General features: G+C 42.8%; 2 protein-coding genes across 4 annotated transcripts; both read right to left on the reverse strand.

Moving 5' to 3' along the window:
* Positions 1-8267: 8267 nt before the first annotated feature.
* BCIN_07g02970 (hypothetical protein) lies at positions 8268-11281 on the reverse strand. 3 transcript variants are annotated; one of them, XM_024693956.1, is made up of 3 exons: positions 11051-11281; positions 9719-10976; positions 8268-9561 (listed from the first exon to the last, which is right to left on the reverse strand). In XM_024693956.1, the coding sequence occupies exons 2-3, from the start codon at positions 10514-10516 to the stop codon at positions 8872-8874; spliced, it is 1488 nt and encodes a 495-aa protein (XP_024549746.1). In that variant the 5' UTR covers positions 10517-10976; positions 11051-11281; the 3' UTR covers positions 8268-8871. The 3 variants fall into 3 exon arrangements, with proteins under 3 accessions (XP_024549746.1, XP_024549745.1, XP_001558623.1); XM_024693957.1 differs by having other exon boundaries at positions 9719-11001; XM_001558573.2 differs by having other exon boundaries at positions 9719-11281.
* Positions 11282-11948: 667 nt separating this feature from the next.
* On the reverse strand, positions 11949-13666 carry BCIN_07g02980 (hypothetical protein). The gene has a single exon (XM_001558572.2). The coding sequence runs from the start codon at positions 13230-13232 to the stop codon at positions 12111-12113; it is 1122 nt and encodes a 373-aa protein (XP_001558622.1). The 5' UTR covers positions 13233-13666; the 3' UTR covers positions 11949-12110.
* Positions 13667-16159: the final 2493 nt, after the last annotated feature.

The following is a 16159-nucleotide window of genomic DNA, read 5'->3' on the forward strand; positions in this document are numbered from 1 at the left end:
TTCCTGGGGGGGGGGGAGGGTGGAAGGAAAGTGCATTCCTTTTTCTAATCCTGAAAGAGAAATATCCCAAAGAGATAATGAGGATAAAATGGGAAGGTATCCAATCGATCAATATGCAAGTTGTGTAGATTGTACTTGGTCAATTCTCCGTTGAGTACCTTCTTCGACCTTGATTTGATTTTGATGTCCACCCCTTCATCCATCCATCCATCCATCAACTGGATCCATGAAAATGGATTAAAAAAAGGTGTGATTATGCCCTCCTGGGTGTTTCTGCAATGAGCGTAAGTGACCTTACACAGTACAATGAATGTATGAATGTATGAATGTACAATTGCTGCGTGGGTTCTTGCTAGGATGATTGTCCTCCTCTCCTGGGATTATTTGTGACCATGTTTGAATGTCAAACTAGACCGATTGAAGTGCAATTTCCTTGGAAAAAGCAATTATATTTGTGGTATATTTACTACTATTAGGTTGAAAGTTGGATTTCTTCCCCAACTTGTCTCCCCCCGCAAAGAAAGGTCAATCATGTCAATTGACCGGACCGGTGAACTTTATCAGCTAGTCGTAGGTATGTGTGTATGTATCATCGTCCATCCGTCATCTGAGGAAAAGACTCCGAAAGAGGGATGTATGAAGGTTGAGTTTACCTGCATTAGTTCGAGGCAAGTAAGTAAGGTTAAGTACCTAGTTTGGATTTGCATAACTGTCGCGCCTTGTACTGTGGAGAGAGACAGCGACAGAGAGAGACAGAGAGAAGAAAGAGAGTACAAGAAATACAATCGCTGGTGGCCATGCACGTCGTCGGCGAGATCACAATCGAAAGTGTGAATAGTCCGAAAGAGTACCTGGGCAACCATACGGAATCATAACTATTCCATCCATGCCTAGCTAGGAATCTAGTTTGTGAAACTCTTACACCCATTAACATATGTAAATCACGCTCATTTGGCTACTGACTGTGCCGCATCCCCTCATCATTCATGTCAGCCCATATATTCATGGATCGCGTCGTGAATCGTGATAGATACATGATTGGACATATTGCAATTTGGTGCTTAGTCTTCTTTGGGTCGGATCAGATCAGATCAGACCAGGCCAGGCCAGACAATAAGATAATCAATAGTTGCCACATTTTCTCCTCTATTTCCCCTCAACCCCTCGACATCGCGCGCGGGAGGCTCTTGGGTCGGATATTGGTATCTGGATCATGTATTACTGGTTAAGTGAGGCATGCTGCAGGTCTCGCAAAGCTACAGGATACATGGCAAGTAGATGTGATTAGGATTAGCGTGGTCTGATTGTTCAGCGGTATTCCTTAGGAATTGCAGCTCAATGATGATTCGACACGACAGAGGGACTAAAAGTAAAAGGGAAGATTGTTGTATTATCGTCTTGATCTTTGTCGCTCAGAGTTGTGAAGAATATCTGGTCAGATCTGACAAGTCACCTCCTCCAGATACTGCAACTCAAATTCCTCACCCACTGCTGAACATCCCGGAGATCTTGACTTGACAATGACAGGGAAACAGTTTCTATTGTATGACTCGACTAAGGTTAGGTACTCTCAACGGCTTTGTTGAGCTGGCACAAAGTAGAAGTCGTACGGGTCTAAGACATGATATCAAAATGACGATGCTACAGAATCTAGGAGAAGCTTGGAAGTGAAGATGTCTTGGAGTTTTCCTTCAATCTCGACTCTAGAGTCCGGAGTCTAGGGGGTCTAGGGGTCTATACGGAGATGTCAAGCCTTCCAAGAATCCATAAGGTCTTGAGCCCAAGACAATTGACTTGCAGCATCGATCGATATGGTGCCAGCCAGCCAGCTTACTACACTACCTAGATACCTAGATAGACTTGTCGACAATACCTACCTATCTAGAAAGATAAAAAGCTCTGATCAATCTATGGCTGGCTCTTTTTCTCGAACGCTCGTGCCTGACAGGACAAAGTTCTCCACAAAATGTTTCCGAGTACACACTCTCTCTCTGTCTCTCTCTCTCTCCCTCCCTCTCTCTCTCCCTCCCTCCCTCTCTCTCTCTCTCTCTCTCTCCCTCTCCCCCTCTCTCTCTCCCTCTCCCCCTCTCTCTCTCCCTCTCCCTCTTCTCTGTATTGATCCGGGAAATTCTTTACGGAGCGTCTACCCAGTACCTACACTGCAGAGTGCCTGCAAAGTGGCTACGGAGTTGCTAGGTAGATAGATATTGTATCTCTTCACACAAACTTTAATCGCTCGTCTCCTCAAAATGGCATTTTTGCCGTTGCATCCTATCCAGTGATATCAATCTCACCCCATCCCGTTTATGCTATCGATATCCAGCTAATCCATTTATCCTTTCATTACTGGCATATATCTGCCGTTGTTTCAAAAGCAGCGTTAAACTATCTTGAACCTTGTTCCCCGATAAAAATCCTAGCATACACGGTAGGCTCGACCTGGTCCGACCCTGTTGCTGCACAATGCGCGGCATGAAAGAACAGGGCTTCAAAAACATCATCTGGACGTTGGGGGCCATGCTGACTGAGAACCACACACACACCCCCCTTCAAACGTTCCTAGACAGTTCGATCTCTACGTCAATCATTACATAGGACGGTATCTAGACTGATTCATTGTACAAAACGGTGACATGATTCATTTATGAACCATCTCGTCAACAATGATTCATAGAAAGACTTATCAATACTAGATCAGAAGCTTATTCTCACCCGTCACACAACTGAAGGTACTTAGGTACCAATTGCAGGCAGGGTATTTGACTTCTCCAGGGTTTTGTGTGGAGTGAGATCTCACCCCTTCTCAAAGTATTACACAAGGCTTCATCACTCTGTGCATTCAGGCTCAAATGTTTATCGGTGTCATTGCAGTTTTACAACTCACCGAGAGCTGTTGATCAATGATGTGATTTGTTACAATGTGCCACCCACCTGGCGCTTGTCGATAGACGCTGTTCACCCAGGATATCAGGACATCATCGGGGGGACGAGGGGAGGGGAGGGGAAGGGAGCATGGAGCTTACTCACAAATCCTTGCTTACGACGTTGTGAGCCCAATCTGGATTGAATCCCACAAATCCCCGAGTTTAAACCTTGGAATCTCTTACTCTTACTCATGAAATTCCTGATCCTCGGCTCGGGGATGCATCTCATGAAGGAGGTGACGCCGTCACGCCGCCGTGATTACGGGTGACATGAACAAAAAAAAAGGTGATGAACTTGCAGTAGAGGCAAGCAACGCTTCGGAATAACCTAAATCAATCAACTGGTTCTGTGGCAGCCCTCATAACCGCCCCGAAATATGGTGTTGGGACAAGATCCGGACCATCATATCTCAATGAAAATCTTAGCAATTGATCAATTTCCTTGCAGGGTTTTAGGTTGCATTAGTATCTCTTTAGAATGTTGGTTAGGCTGTTCAATCCACGATATATGAACGTGGTAAATCTAGATCGCCCTTCGTAACAACGTGTGAGCGTGCATTTGGAGTGAAAGCTTAAACGATTAACCAATAAATGAAGTCCAGGTATGAATGGGGGTTTCGTTAAAATGGGGTAAATCGTAAAAATGATGAAGGGGGTCTAAGAGCTGACACATGTGATGACGCTCTTCAGGTTAGGAAATAAAATACCGGCAGTAAGCAAGTACAGTCGAACCTCTACAAAAACAAAATAAAAATGGACTATAATTTAAATCTACAGCAGGTAGTGGTTATGATGTAAATGTATACTTTGTAGATATTGAGAATGAAAACGTAAACTAGTATTTATGTGCCGAAGTACAATACAATTAGACGATGTAAAGCCGGATAGCTAGTACAAACTTCAAATTGCTAAAGCTACGCTAATGCTAATGCTAATGCTAATGCTAACGTTAACATTAACGTTAACTCATCAAGTGAGAGGGATTTCGGAAGGAAGAAAAGAGGATTGATTGATTGATGGATTGGCATTCAGATCTGAAAGGAGCAATAAAGATAAGTCAGATTTCCTTACGGTATCTTCATCCGCATCGACGATCCTTCGGATATCGCCTTCAAGACATTCTCAGCTCGTGGCTCAGTTCACTGCACGGCCCCCATTCTTTTTATGATCCTTCACGTCCTCGATGCAGAAGTTCAAGATGTCTGTATGTGGATGGTGAAGGTCAAGGGTTGCTTATTGTACTAGCAGCCTCGTACTTGGAAATGGTGCTTTGTTGATGTTACTGTTACACTCATCATGGGACACCTTTCGGTTTCGGTGCTTTTCTTCCACTCAGCCTATTCGAGCATTCCTCCACCACACGCTCCACACCACCATTACCCATTTCCAGCCCGTTCCAAAGCCTGGACTGCCATGTGCTGAGCCACCGAATAAATGAAGATCCGTGGGAATACTTCGTTACAATACCTCCGCGGTATGCAAGATGCACCAAATACATGTACTTTCCACACTTTACACCTTCCATCCAATCGAGAAATGTGGTTCTTGGGTTGAATCCAGCTTCCGAGAATTTCTTCCCAGCACATCATTTCCCTGCAGCTTTCTCTCCTACCCTCGCCCTGTGTGACGCATGACTTGTATCGTGGAACATCAAGTCACATCATGGAGATCAGTATGTCCCATTCAAGTAGTTCCGTTTGCTACCGACTACACGGAACCTTATATCAATGATCATTTTTGTACTTCCACATACTTGAAGTTGTATGACTCGACCCAATCTGAGTAGATTGTTTGAATGCATCTGGTACCCCTATCTCTGTGCTCACATCCTCACATCACAAACTCTACGTGGCTTCGGATGCATTGAGATATAATCGATAATTTCTTCATTATATATATGCAGATGCAGAATAATCTACCTAGGTATATATATATATATATATATATATATATATATATATATACCTTCAAAGTATACCCTATTATTTCGTCAATAAGATTCATATGAAAGTGCCCAGCTTACACGATGGGTCTCGACGAACCTTATTTCGCTCTTATTGAACAAGGAAATTTGAAGTAAAATTTCTCAAGAAGTACAAACTTACGGGATCACAACATTTTCATCTATCTACCCCAATTTTCATCTTATAATTTAAGGGTACCTGCCTACAATTCGTGATACCATACGGCGGCGTATCTCTATATCGCCAATTAATCACCATGTTGCCCCCCTTACCTGGAAGCTTTCTACGGCCTCCCAATTTTGCCCCAGACGGATGTATCGATACACCAAATAAAGTTTCCAGCCCAATTTCGAACACACAAATGTACTCTGGGATGGCATGATTGTGACGGTTTTTCCTTCTGCTGAATCTTTGTGTAAAGTACGCATGCTACTTGTATCATATCTTGAACCATGGTTTCTCAAAAACACACGGCTGGAAAGTATCCTAGACATCTATGAGATGAGCTCAGCTGCCTTCATTGACCAAATCAAAAGTTAACGAACCATTTCGAAGGATTTATTAGTCAGGCACATATTTTAAAGACGGTTCAGTAATAAAGCAGTGCATCGGGGGCCTCATACCACCTCCCGAGTATTTTTTTTTTATATTGGCATTCTCTCCTTATTGCTATTGACTACCCCGTCACTTTTACCCGTCAATGTTGTACAAGCCACATCAACTCCATGCTAGCAACGACAACATTTGACTACTTTGTCGTACTCGTCTAACTGGCTATTTCCTAAGTGCCCGATAAACTTTCGGCGCCTGTTGCAAGATGATCAAGCTATGATATTATGCTTTGTACTTGGATGTAAAGCTTCTAATCATGAACCAGACTCTAATCTACTATAGAGCCATTTCGTACCACATCGGCCGTACTGTATCTATCCGAGCCGACAGCACCACCAAGCTCGTTCAATAATCCAGCTGCACCTGAAAATCCCCTATCCTATCGAAGCAATCCATAGCACATGCTTTCATTTCCAGAAGAATTTCAACACAAACCCAATCACAGCAAAGCAAAAGCGCGAAAACATGTCACCCATCTCTGCACATCCATTCATCCTTACCAGCCCCTTCTCTTCTCCACCCTTCCAACATTCGTCCTCCTCGCACAAATCATTCCGTTCCACTGTACACTTCAACACCACAACACCACAACACCACATCTCACACACCCCTCACATCCCGTCCCTGGAAATAAATTAATTCTCTTTTTCAGAAATGAAACAAAGATGGCTAAAGCGTGTTTATGGTCGTACATCATGGTACACTCACTCTAAACACTCTATTTCATTTCTCTATCCATCCTGCCTACCTACCTACCTACGCAATATACGTATTGCTTCCACGACATATTTAATCGGTTCGGAAGATGCAGGTTCAGGGCCGGTAATATGGTAAGCTGCCGTTTTGGTATCCCGTTTCTTCGTGGGATATGATGAGTGTGGTGGTGACACAGGAAGGTATTCATATTTTATTCCACGATTTTACTCGCTTTCGTTTGGGAGGGAAGAGAGATGCAAGTGCGAGGGAGGGAGGGAGGGATGAGAACCCGGGGAACGGGAAGAAGTGCGGTCTATAAAGAATATGGAAATCGCTCTTGAAATTTGCAGGAGGGACGCGTATGTTCGTATGTATATCTGTGTTTGTGTGCGTATGCACGTCATCAAATCCCGAACGGAACCGCGGAGGTTTTGTATATGTACATGCAAGATATAACGAATATATATATGTGTGTGTGTGCGAAATTTGAACGGCAAAGCAGCTAGGGATAGAAAAACATCAGTCTTGCAGGGTCTATTGAGTAAGTGGAGATATTGATAAATTTCACATCTCAGGAATGTATCTTCATTCATCTTCTTGTTGAGACATGTCAATTCCAATATATATCTAGAAACCGCTCATGATCAATACATAAACACCTACCTATCTTATCCCATGCGATCCCATCACATCTCTCGCCATTCTACCAAATCACGCATTTGGGGAGAAGGGGAAAAGCTGAATGTATTCCTCCCGTCCCTACCGTTCCCATTATCTCACCACCCCTCATTGCCTATCCCGAGAAGTAAAATCAAATCCAGTCTGTGCTGGTTGTATGCAGCCAGATATCAACGGGATCCTGCATCTTCCAGATAGATAGATAGATACTTTGCAGATGCTTGCCATGTAGCGAGTTTTAAGACGGGTGGGTGCAGGCATTCATGAGAGGGGGGTGATATTTGTAGTGTATAATATACGTGCAGTGTAGTTAGTATGTGTGTATAGATGGGTTCGAGTCGTTGCTCGCTAGTTTGGGTTTTTATGTGTTGGGAGGAGATATCATACTATGGTTTGTAGAGCTGGTAGAATGGATTATATGTTTTAAACTACAAAATACAAATAGACAGACGAGAGTTAGAGTTATAGCATAGCTACCTACCTATGTAGAGTGATAAACGACGGGTGGATATATGTTTTTATCTCTTTTTTTTATTTTTTTACTTTTACTTTTACTATATACTCTACCTCTTTTCTTCAAATACAAATAGATAGATAGACAGATAGATAGATACCGAGCTAGTTATCCACAAATATCTTCACATCTCGTTCAATTTCTCTCCAACAAAGCAAAGATGTAGAGGTATCTACCAGTACATATCCTATGTTTGAATAACACTCATCCACATGAATAACATATCACATCACATACATACTAACAAAAGCCCCATCCCATCACATTCCGATGATGCATGCATGCATGCATACATGCAGTCTCCGAAATCCAAATCCATCCACCACATCTCGATTCTGCATCCTCTCGCTTCTGCATGTCCATGCAATCCTTTTCTCTCCGTCTTTCCTTCGTCCTCGCTTCTATTTCTCCTGCTGTGCTCTACACTAGTATTATATCTCACCCCTCACCCCTCACCTCTCATCTCTCGAGTCTTACGCCTATCGATTTGCCCAAGAAAAAATACCAGATGATTTACATATTTCGCTCACTAAACCTTCACCCCATCCCATGTCATCTCACTCCCATACCATCCTCAACCCCATCGATCTACCCCCTCTTCTCCCATTCTTATTTCTATTCGCTCTCCAAACAAATGCGCGTAATACTTATCCCTCCCACCCACCCACTCACCATTCTATCCTCGTAAATACAAACCACCCAGTACATCACCCTAAGATTACTGTGATGAATGAGAATTACATAAACCATGAACTGTAGAACATGAGACGTGGATATGGATATGGATTCGGATCCGAACGCCCTCGGATTTACATCCATCCCACATGATGAGTAATTACCGGTTTGATTCCTCGCGTCGTTCCGGATTGTGAGTATATCTGTAGGTCTCACTTCTATTAGTGATCTTGAAAATAGAGATGAGGATGAGGATGTAAATCGAGAACAAGCTTCAAAGTCTCGATCAGCTAGCTATCCGAAGAATCCATTCCTGCCTTCTTCTGCGCCTCTAAATTACGCAGGTGAGAAGACATAGTCAGAATCTCCTGATCCTATTCGGCTTCTCCCTTTCTCTTCGCTTTGATACCTTCTCCCATCTGTTTTTTATTATTTTTTCTACACATGTATAGCTAGATATAAGCGTCACATCAAGAGAATCGCATCGAAGATAAATATTATATTAAATCCCAATAATAATCACCCCCAAATGCCCAATCCCAAAATTGATATAAAATAAACCTTTCCTACTATACATCCTGTGGCCCAATAAATATGCATTTTTATGCTCCTACTTCTTTTCCTATTCCATTCTGCCCAAGTCCTCTTGCACCAAATATGTGTCCACCTACATAACCATAAAATACAAGACCCCATCCAAATGTGATGCAATCCATTCCTCAAATTCCATACCCACCGACTCCAATAATGACCCATAATATCTGGATTTCGAAATATTCCCATACCTAAGAAAAGAAGAATAAAATGTTTAAAGGTGTCTCCATCCACTCTGATACAACACCTGCATCTCATTAATCAAACATTCCAATCCCATTTCCACTCTCACCTCCTCTCCCTCTCCCTCCTTAACCCACTTTCGCACTCTCCTCCCCACCCGTCCCCTCTCCACCCATCCACTCCCCCATTCCCTCACCCACCCCATCCTAATCCCCCAAACTCCCCTCACAGCTTCCCATCTCCCAGGCCATCCCCCCTTCCCATTAACCATCTCATAAGTCTCTCTCTTATACCCCACCCTCACACTCGGGTTCACATAAATGCCCTTCTTTTCCCTCAGCGGATTGTCCGCATGAATAAGACAACACTCACTACCCTCTAGATGTTTTTCGGCAAGAGAATCAGGGATACCCCTGAATTTAAGACCCTGGAATTCTTTCTTTAAACTCGAAGAAATGAAAGAGGAAGGATACCAAGGTTCCCCATCAAAAACGACCATTCCGTTCCAACAACTTTTAACAGGTACGGGGTCATTTCTTCTCAATGCATTTAGAGATTGTGAGGCGTAGAAGTAGGGCCAGGAAAGAGATGCGGTTTTTCGACCAGAGGAGTCGCGGAGGGCAAATGTGTCATAGTATTGGGAGGGGTACGAGAAATCTAGGGCGCAGGCTGCTGCATAGAAGTTGTTATTGGTGGCGAGGAGGGTAATTACGTCGGTTGTCTGTTTTTTTTGATTAGCTGGGCGTTTGGCTGTAGGGATAAAAACAATGAATTAATTGAAGAGAGCACGAATAGAGATAGACTCATGGGAAGACTACGACGATGAATATGAATCACAAACGAGGAGGGAAAAGGAGAAGAAACACGTGACAACACACCGTAAAAACCACATCATTGATCCATAAAATCTTATCAAATTTCCTTCCCCTCCCTTCATCCCATACCCTCAAGAGGGGTTCCATAGCTCTATTCCTCAATCTCGCCAAATAAGGTATTCGTCTCATTTCCCACCCACTCTCGCTCTCTTTCCTCCCTGTATGCAACCATCCAGTTCTGTCCTGCCCCTCCTCTGGCACATGTTTCAATTCTTCAAGCTGGGCCAGACGATCCATACCCAACTCAATCGTCCTTTCCACCCCCGCCTTCCCTAACATCCCATCCAAATCCATCAGCGCCGCTTTCGTTCCATCCCACGAACCCGATTCAATAATCGAGACATACACATTCTGGGGTCCCAAATGTTGAACCAGGGATACCAGAGCCGGAGACCAATTTTGCCTGAGCATTAATTCCGATTTACGAAATATTGCTGCTATGAAAATTGTTTCATTATTGGGATTTCCCATTTGTGTTTTAGATCCCTGAAAGACCTGTCTACTTTCAGCGTCACTAGACAATAATGATTCTTGGTTTCCTTCCCCTCCCACTCTTTTCATTGATAAAGAATCCTGACCTGGCAATGAAGGGGCTTCATGTTGATTTGATGTCAAGTCCGATGGATCAATCGCCGAAAATTGAGGCGTGATAGTACGTATTGGATTCGGAAGTTGGATGATGATCCAATAAGCATCAAAAAGGAAAAAAACCAAGAGAGCGAGAAACAAATTTGGAAGACGCGAGTGGGGATGAAGAGGGGATCGTGGGGCACGAAAGTAACGTTTAGGAAGGATTGTCATGGTTTAGCTTTGAACGTTGATGCCGGTCCGGACCTGCTAGGAAGGATATTTGTGGTCCAGTTGGGGTTGTCTTGCGAGCGTGATGAGGGATTATGGGCGGGCCGAAATGGCTAGGTATTGTAAACCTAGCTCCGAGCTACCTAGTAGCAATGCAACGTAGAACGTGCTCAGGGAACAGTCAACCTTATAATAAGAGGAGCAAATACTGATCCTAGTATATATGTAGTATCGGGTATCTCTTTCGGAGATATGATACAGAGAGGAAGGTGGTGGCTAGACGTTTGAATCCGGGGTTCAAATTCGAGCCCGTCTCGACAAATCTATCCTATAGAAGATATGTGGAGGAGCTGGACTAATAAACTTATGAGCTTGCGAATCTGTACTTCGTGAAGAACGCCAAATCATTTATCCCTTTAAGGCTTTGGAGAAGTGAAGGATAGTTAATGCATGGTTTTTTTGGCTTTTGTTTTGTTAGTTAGTTGGTTCTGATGTCCGTTTTCAGCAAAACTTCGTGATGTGACGATGGCTATGTACCTGCCAGCACCAAGAGATCTTGTTTGGCGCGTAAGGATGATTAATGATTTAGTTAATGCACCAGCTCGCGAATCCGGACGTCAAAGGATTCAGTTATGCTTCCACCAGTAGCATCCTGGATATGCATCCCCAATAGAACTCGTGTAGTGACGAAGAAACAAGAAACGAAAAGAGGAGGAGTGCAGAATGGCGCTGCGCCGTTGGAAAACGCAATTGGATAGTTAAGGGATCGGAATATTACATCGATAGGAGTAAGAACCCTACGATTGATTGTACGAAGTAATAAGCTCGTTAGGTTAGTTGTTCGGCCCGACCGAGCTTACTTTATTCAGTGATTGATCTGAGACATGGGTACCACCACTCCTTCTGCTGACTCCGTCTATATTCACTAGATTCACCAGCTATTCAACGACCTGGGGATCCCCAGATTCTCAACTTTTTATATCTTTGGTCTTAGGACATAGTATGTCGATTGCATATCTCAGGAATCAATCGGTTTATGTGAAATTCGAGGTGATGAGACAAGAAGAAAGCTTTCATTTGCTGAACTTCCAGATAATCCATAGTCCGAATACCCAGGGAAAATTCCCTCGTTCCTTCTAATGTCAACAAGTTGTTAGTCGTTACTTTTCCCACATATAATGTGAGTTGGAACAATCATAGGGCTTCGGAAGAGGGCGAATGGTCATTCATAAGAGATTTTCTTCTTGTATCTACTCCTACTCCCACTCCCAGGCGCAAAGGCTCTAAGACAACGTACACAACGTACACAACACGCACTCTCAATTCTTCTTGCAGTACATCTGGCTGCTGAATCCTCAAGTTTTCGCCAAGCATTAAAGAATCTAAAGCTGCCTAGTGGTAAGCAAGCTATTTTATCAGTAGTAATAATAAATGCTGTTATTTGAGCTTCTCATTAAATCATCTATCACAAGGAGTTTGGGCTGATGTTGTGTTCCCAAAAAAAAAAGTCTATCGTAACATTAATACACTCTATCTATCTACTTGGTATCTATCTATCCATCCATGCGTCTATAAAAAAAAATTCTATATATATAAATTATGCTGAAGATTCAATGGCCTTTCGTTGCGCCTCAAACTCCTTGCTGAAAGGATAAGTGGTATATCCTTCAGCCTCCTTCTTGTTGTAAAAGAAATCTCTATCGTATGGAGTGAACTCGATTCCCTCCTTAACTCTGAATGGAAGATCTGGGTTGGTGATGAAGTATCGTCCGAATACAATTACAATATCCTTTCCTTTGTATTCTTCTTCGACAGCCTTCTTTGCAGATTCGGCTGTGAAACCTCCAGCGAGGAGAATTGGGCTGGTACCATTCCAGATATTGATCAAAAAGTCAACCTTCTCGGTTGCTTCGATATCTGCATTTCCGATAATTCTTGATTCGACAACGTGTAGATATGCAAGGTTCAATTTCTTAAGCTCTTGAGCGATGTAGGTAAATTGTGGAATAGGATCTGCCATCTTCATTCCTTGGAAAGGAGAAAATGGACTCAATCGCATAGAAGTCTTCTCGGCACCAACAGCTGCAACGACAGATTTGGCAACCTCAAGGCCAAAACGTGCGCGGTTCTCAACACTTCCTCCCCAGGAGTCGGTACGTTGATTTGCGGTATCTTGGAAGAATTGATCGATCAAATAACCGTTTGCTCCGTGGATCTCAACACCGTCAAATCCAGCTTCAATTGCGTTCTTGGCAGCTTGTGTGTATAATTCAATATATTCCTTAATCTCGGCCTCGGTCAAAGGTTCTGGCTTGCCACCTCCCTCGAAGGCAATATCGCTCGAAGACTGGAGTTTATAACCACCTTCTTGTTGTAAGACTGATGGGTCTGCAGCTCTTCCTAATGCCCATAGTTGCATCCAGATGTATGATTTCTTTGCGTGAACGGCGTCGGTGACCTTTTTCCATCCGGCAATTTGTTCTTTGTTCCAAATACCAGGGGGATTGGCATAACCGGCGGCTCTGGGAGCAATGAAGGTAGCTTCAGAGACGAGCAGTGTGCCAGGTACAGAAGCACGTTGTGCGTAGTATTCGGCAACCATTGGAAGGGGTACGTGGTTATCATCGGCACGGAATCGGGTGAGAGGTGCCATGGCAATTCGATGTTGGAGCTCAGAAGTTCCAACTTTGAGAGGGGTGAAGAGTGTGGATGGAGACATGTTTGTTTAGTATTATCGAGTAATTGGTGTATATATAAATGTGTAGTTGCAGGCTCAATTGCTTGTATGTTTGTATACTTGTCTGAATGAAAATGAAATGGAATGAACTGAGAGCAAGAAGAGACCACCTACATTTATACCTCCAGTTGATATGTGGGCATATCGTGCAATTGCGCATGAGAGGAAAAATCTTTAGCAGGTTGATTGTTCAGCATGATGGCCCTAGCATCATTATTGTGGCTTACAATACTAGATGGCCTATAGCGATTGTATCAAGCATCTTGGGTTGGCGTGTCATGAATCCAAGATATCTCCGACGATAGTGGGGTGTTCGGCGGAATGATACTGTGATAGTCGATGGTTCGTCGATAGTTCTTGGATAAGGCCATTTGCCCATATTTTGGGAGTGAAGATCCATGGAAAGATTATAAATCAAAAAATCTTCATGACGTTTGCGAAACCAATTCATTCCAATTACCGAGTGCCGACACAGATGTTGATGACGGCTCGGTGGATTATGTAAGCCATGCAAAGATGTTTTACACGACTGTCACGTGGCCATGTACTTATGTTGAACACAAGCAGATAATTAATGTGCGAAGCGTCTATACTAGCTAGCTAGCGAGTTGTGATATGACATGTATGATATGATAAATAAAATATACATATCAAAGGAAGAAAGATATTCCTGAATATTAAAAAGAAGTGACAACAGACGTTCCTGCCCCACTCGTAAAAGCAGCGACCCCTATTCCCACCTCGCTACATGAGCCTCAAGAGAAAAAAGTCCTGCTTACCAAAATCAAAAACTTCAACAGCTTCTTCGATTTTGAAAACAAAAAGGATGGAAATAAGTGCAAAAATAAATTGGAGCGGCAGGGAGTCGAACCCTGGACTTCATCGAGATTTATCTGATACATCTGTTAAGACACAACTGACAATGCAAACGAGGCACTCTACCACTGAGTTACAGCCCCTGGGAGTTGTTATATTAATCCAGGATTATCTGGATACTTATTACTATGTCAGAGACGGGCTGCAGTGGCAAAGACACAGCAGGAGTCAAAGCTGGTACTACCGGTCGACTCTTGAAGTGGGGGGCTACAGTTGTTAACTCTCAAAAACGATAAATGAAGTATTTTCAGCTAAGTTCACATGTGTTCTATACTAATCCATGGCTTTGATCAATCAACAAGGGAAACTCATCACTCTAACAAAAAATGTGATCAATGTGATTGGATGAGTAATCATTTACAGTTCAATTAAACCAAAATATGCAGCAGCGAAAATGTTTTCTGATTATTATAAAATCAACACAAACAGTGATTTCTAAGCTACCGGTATTCGAACATCTCTAGGACCCTTTGAATCAGGGCTATCGATTGGTATATACCGAAGCGTAGTTTATTGAAAATGGTACAACAAGTCGTTTTTGAGAGTCAAAGCATCGGTAATGACTCGGTAATATTTCGCATAGAAGAGGCGAAAGTGTCGAAAGCAAAAACTATTCGTATCAAGAAGAGCTACATTGTATGACTATTCAACGCTGTTGGGCATCTAATTGCATTCTTACAAATCAAAATAGCGCGCATACTAAAATCCATCATTCTTGTACAGAAACCCTTGTTTTCATCTTGATTGATACATTCCCTTCCCTTCTTACTCCGCCAAACACATTGGCCACCACCATATCGATAATCACGGTTAGAGGAATCATGATTTCTCATCCGCATATGTACTTGCCGTATATTGAAATCGGGAGCTGTATGTCTCCCGAAGAAAACATGGTTTGTAAATGATGTCTTCAGGTTCTCTATGGGTTTTGAGGAGATGAGACAAAATCATTGTTGAGTGATCTGAAAATCCAAATTTATTAGAGATTTTTGGTTGGTTCCTGCGTCATTTTCCTTTGGGCTTCATGGAAACTTATCAAATTTCATTTTTGACTACATCGTAGTGATGTATATCGAATATCTCGGATTGAATGGGCTTCTGAAATGGATGGAATCTCTTAAACAATCCAAATGCTTCAAGTGAGCTCGTATTTCGAAAAAATCTATTAAAAAAATATCATCATTCCAACAAGCCACAATCCATTCTCACCACAACAATTTTCATCCAACAATAAGATCAGTCATTCTCCCCCATCCCCCAAAGAAAATCACCTCACTCATTTCCCTCTCGCTGACCTTCCCATACTCCATCCACACCGACAATTTCTCCCCGAGCCCATCACCTTTCCACACCACTTTGAGAACCATAACTTCCGGTCTCAACCTAATGCACACTTCATTGCACACCAAACATACCATCATTTCCGCAAAACTTCCTCTATAAACAATACCACATACGAGGAAAAGTAGCCCCTCATCAACCTTCAAATTCTCCGCTTCGATCTTGGGGAACGTAGCTTGAAACCAAACGGGCACAACAATCACCCGGACTAACTCTAACAGGATTTGATCCCCGTATCCAAAATCTCCTCAGACCAGCATCCTCATTCCTCTCAACACGCACCGATGTTCACCGTGCTAACGCAATCCAACCCTCTCCATCCCCGATATACTTCAACTCCCATCTACTCACTCCAACTCCACGCTTTCCACCTAACTCTCAAATACGATCTTCATTCCCTTGTCTCACAATCTAATATATCATAACCCTACACCCATCCCAAGCAAAAGCAAAGCAGTAATAACATTAAAATCCCAAAAATTTCTCATCGTAAATCCATGACCTATGTTTACCTTCGAGAAGAACCTAAGGATAAATATGGTCGAAGATAGAAAAATCTATGAATCTTGGATAACGCACTACGTATATCCCTATCATCCGAGCCAAAGACAAAGAATATAGAAACAAATTATAGGAATAAGGAAATCTAATAGAATCGGAAGACTCATCATATCCATCCTGTAACATATAGC

Source organism: Botrytis cinerea, chromosome 7, assembly GCF_000143535.2.
Source record: "Botrytis cinerea B05.10 chromosome 7, complete sequence".
Lineage (NCBI taxonomy): Eukaryota > Fungi > Ascomycota > Leotiomycetes > Helotiales > Sclerotiniaceae > Botrytis > Botrytis cinerea.

Excerpts from the sequence above, each read along its gene's own strand:
- BCIN_07g02970 (XM_024693956.1), bottom strand. The coding sequence starts at position 10,516 with ATGACAATCCTTCCTAAACGTTACTTTCGTGCCCCACGATCCCCTCTT. Across the intron at positions 9,562-9,718 it reads TCAATGATGTGGTTTTTACG|ACAACCGACGTAATTACCCT; the intron begins GTGTGTTGTCAC and ends CAAAAAAAACAG.
- BCIN_07g02980 (XM_001558572.2), bottom strand. The coding sequence starts at position 13,232 with ATGTCTCCATCCACACTCTTCACCCCTCTCAAAGTTGGAACTTCTGAG.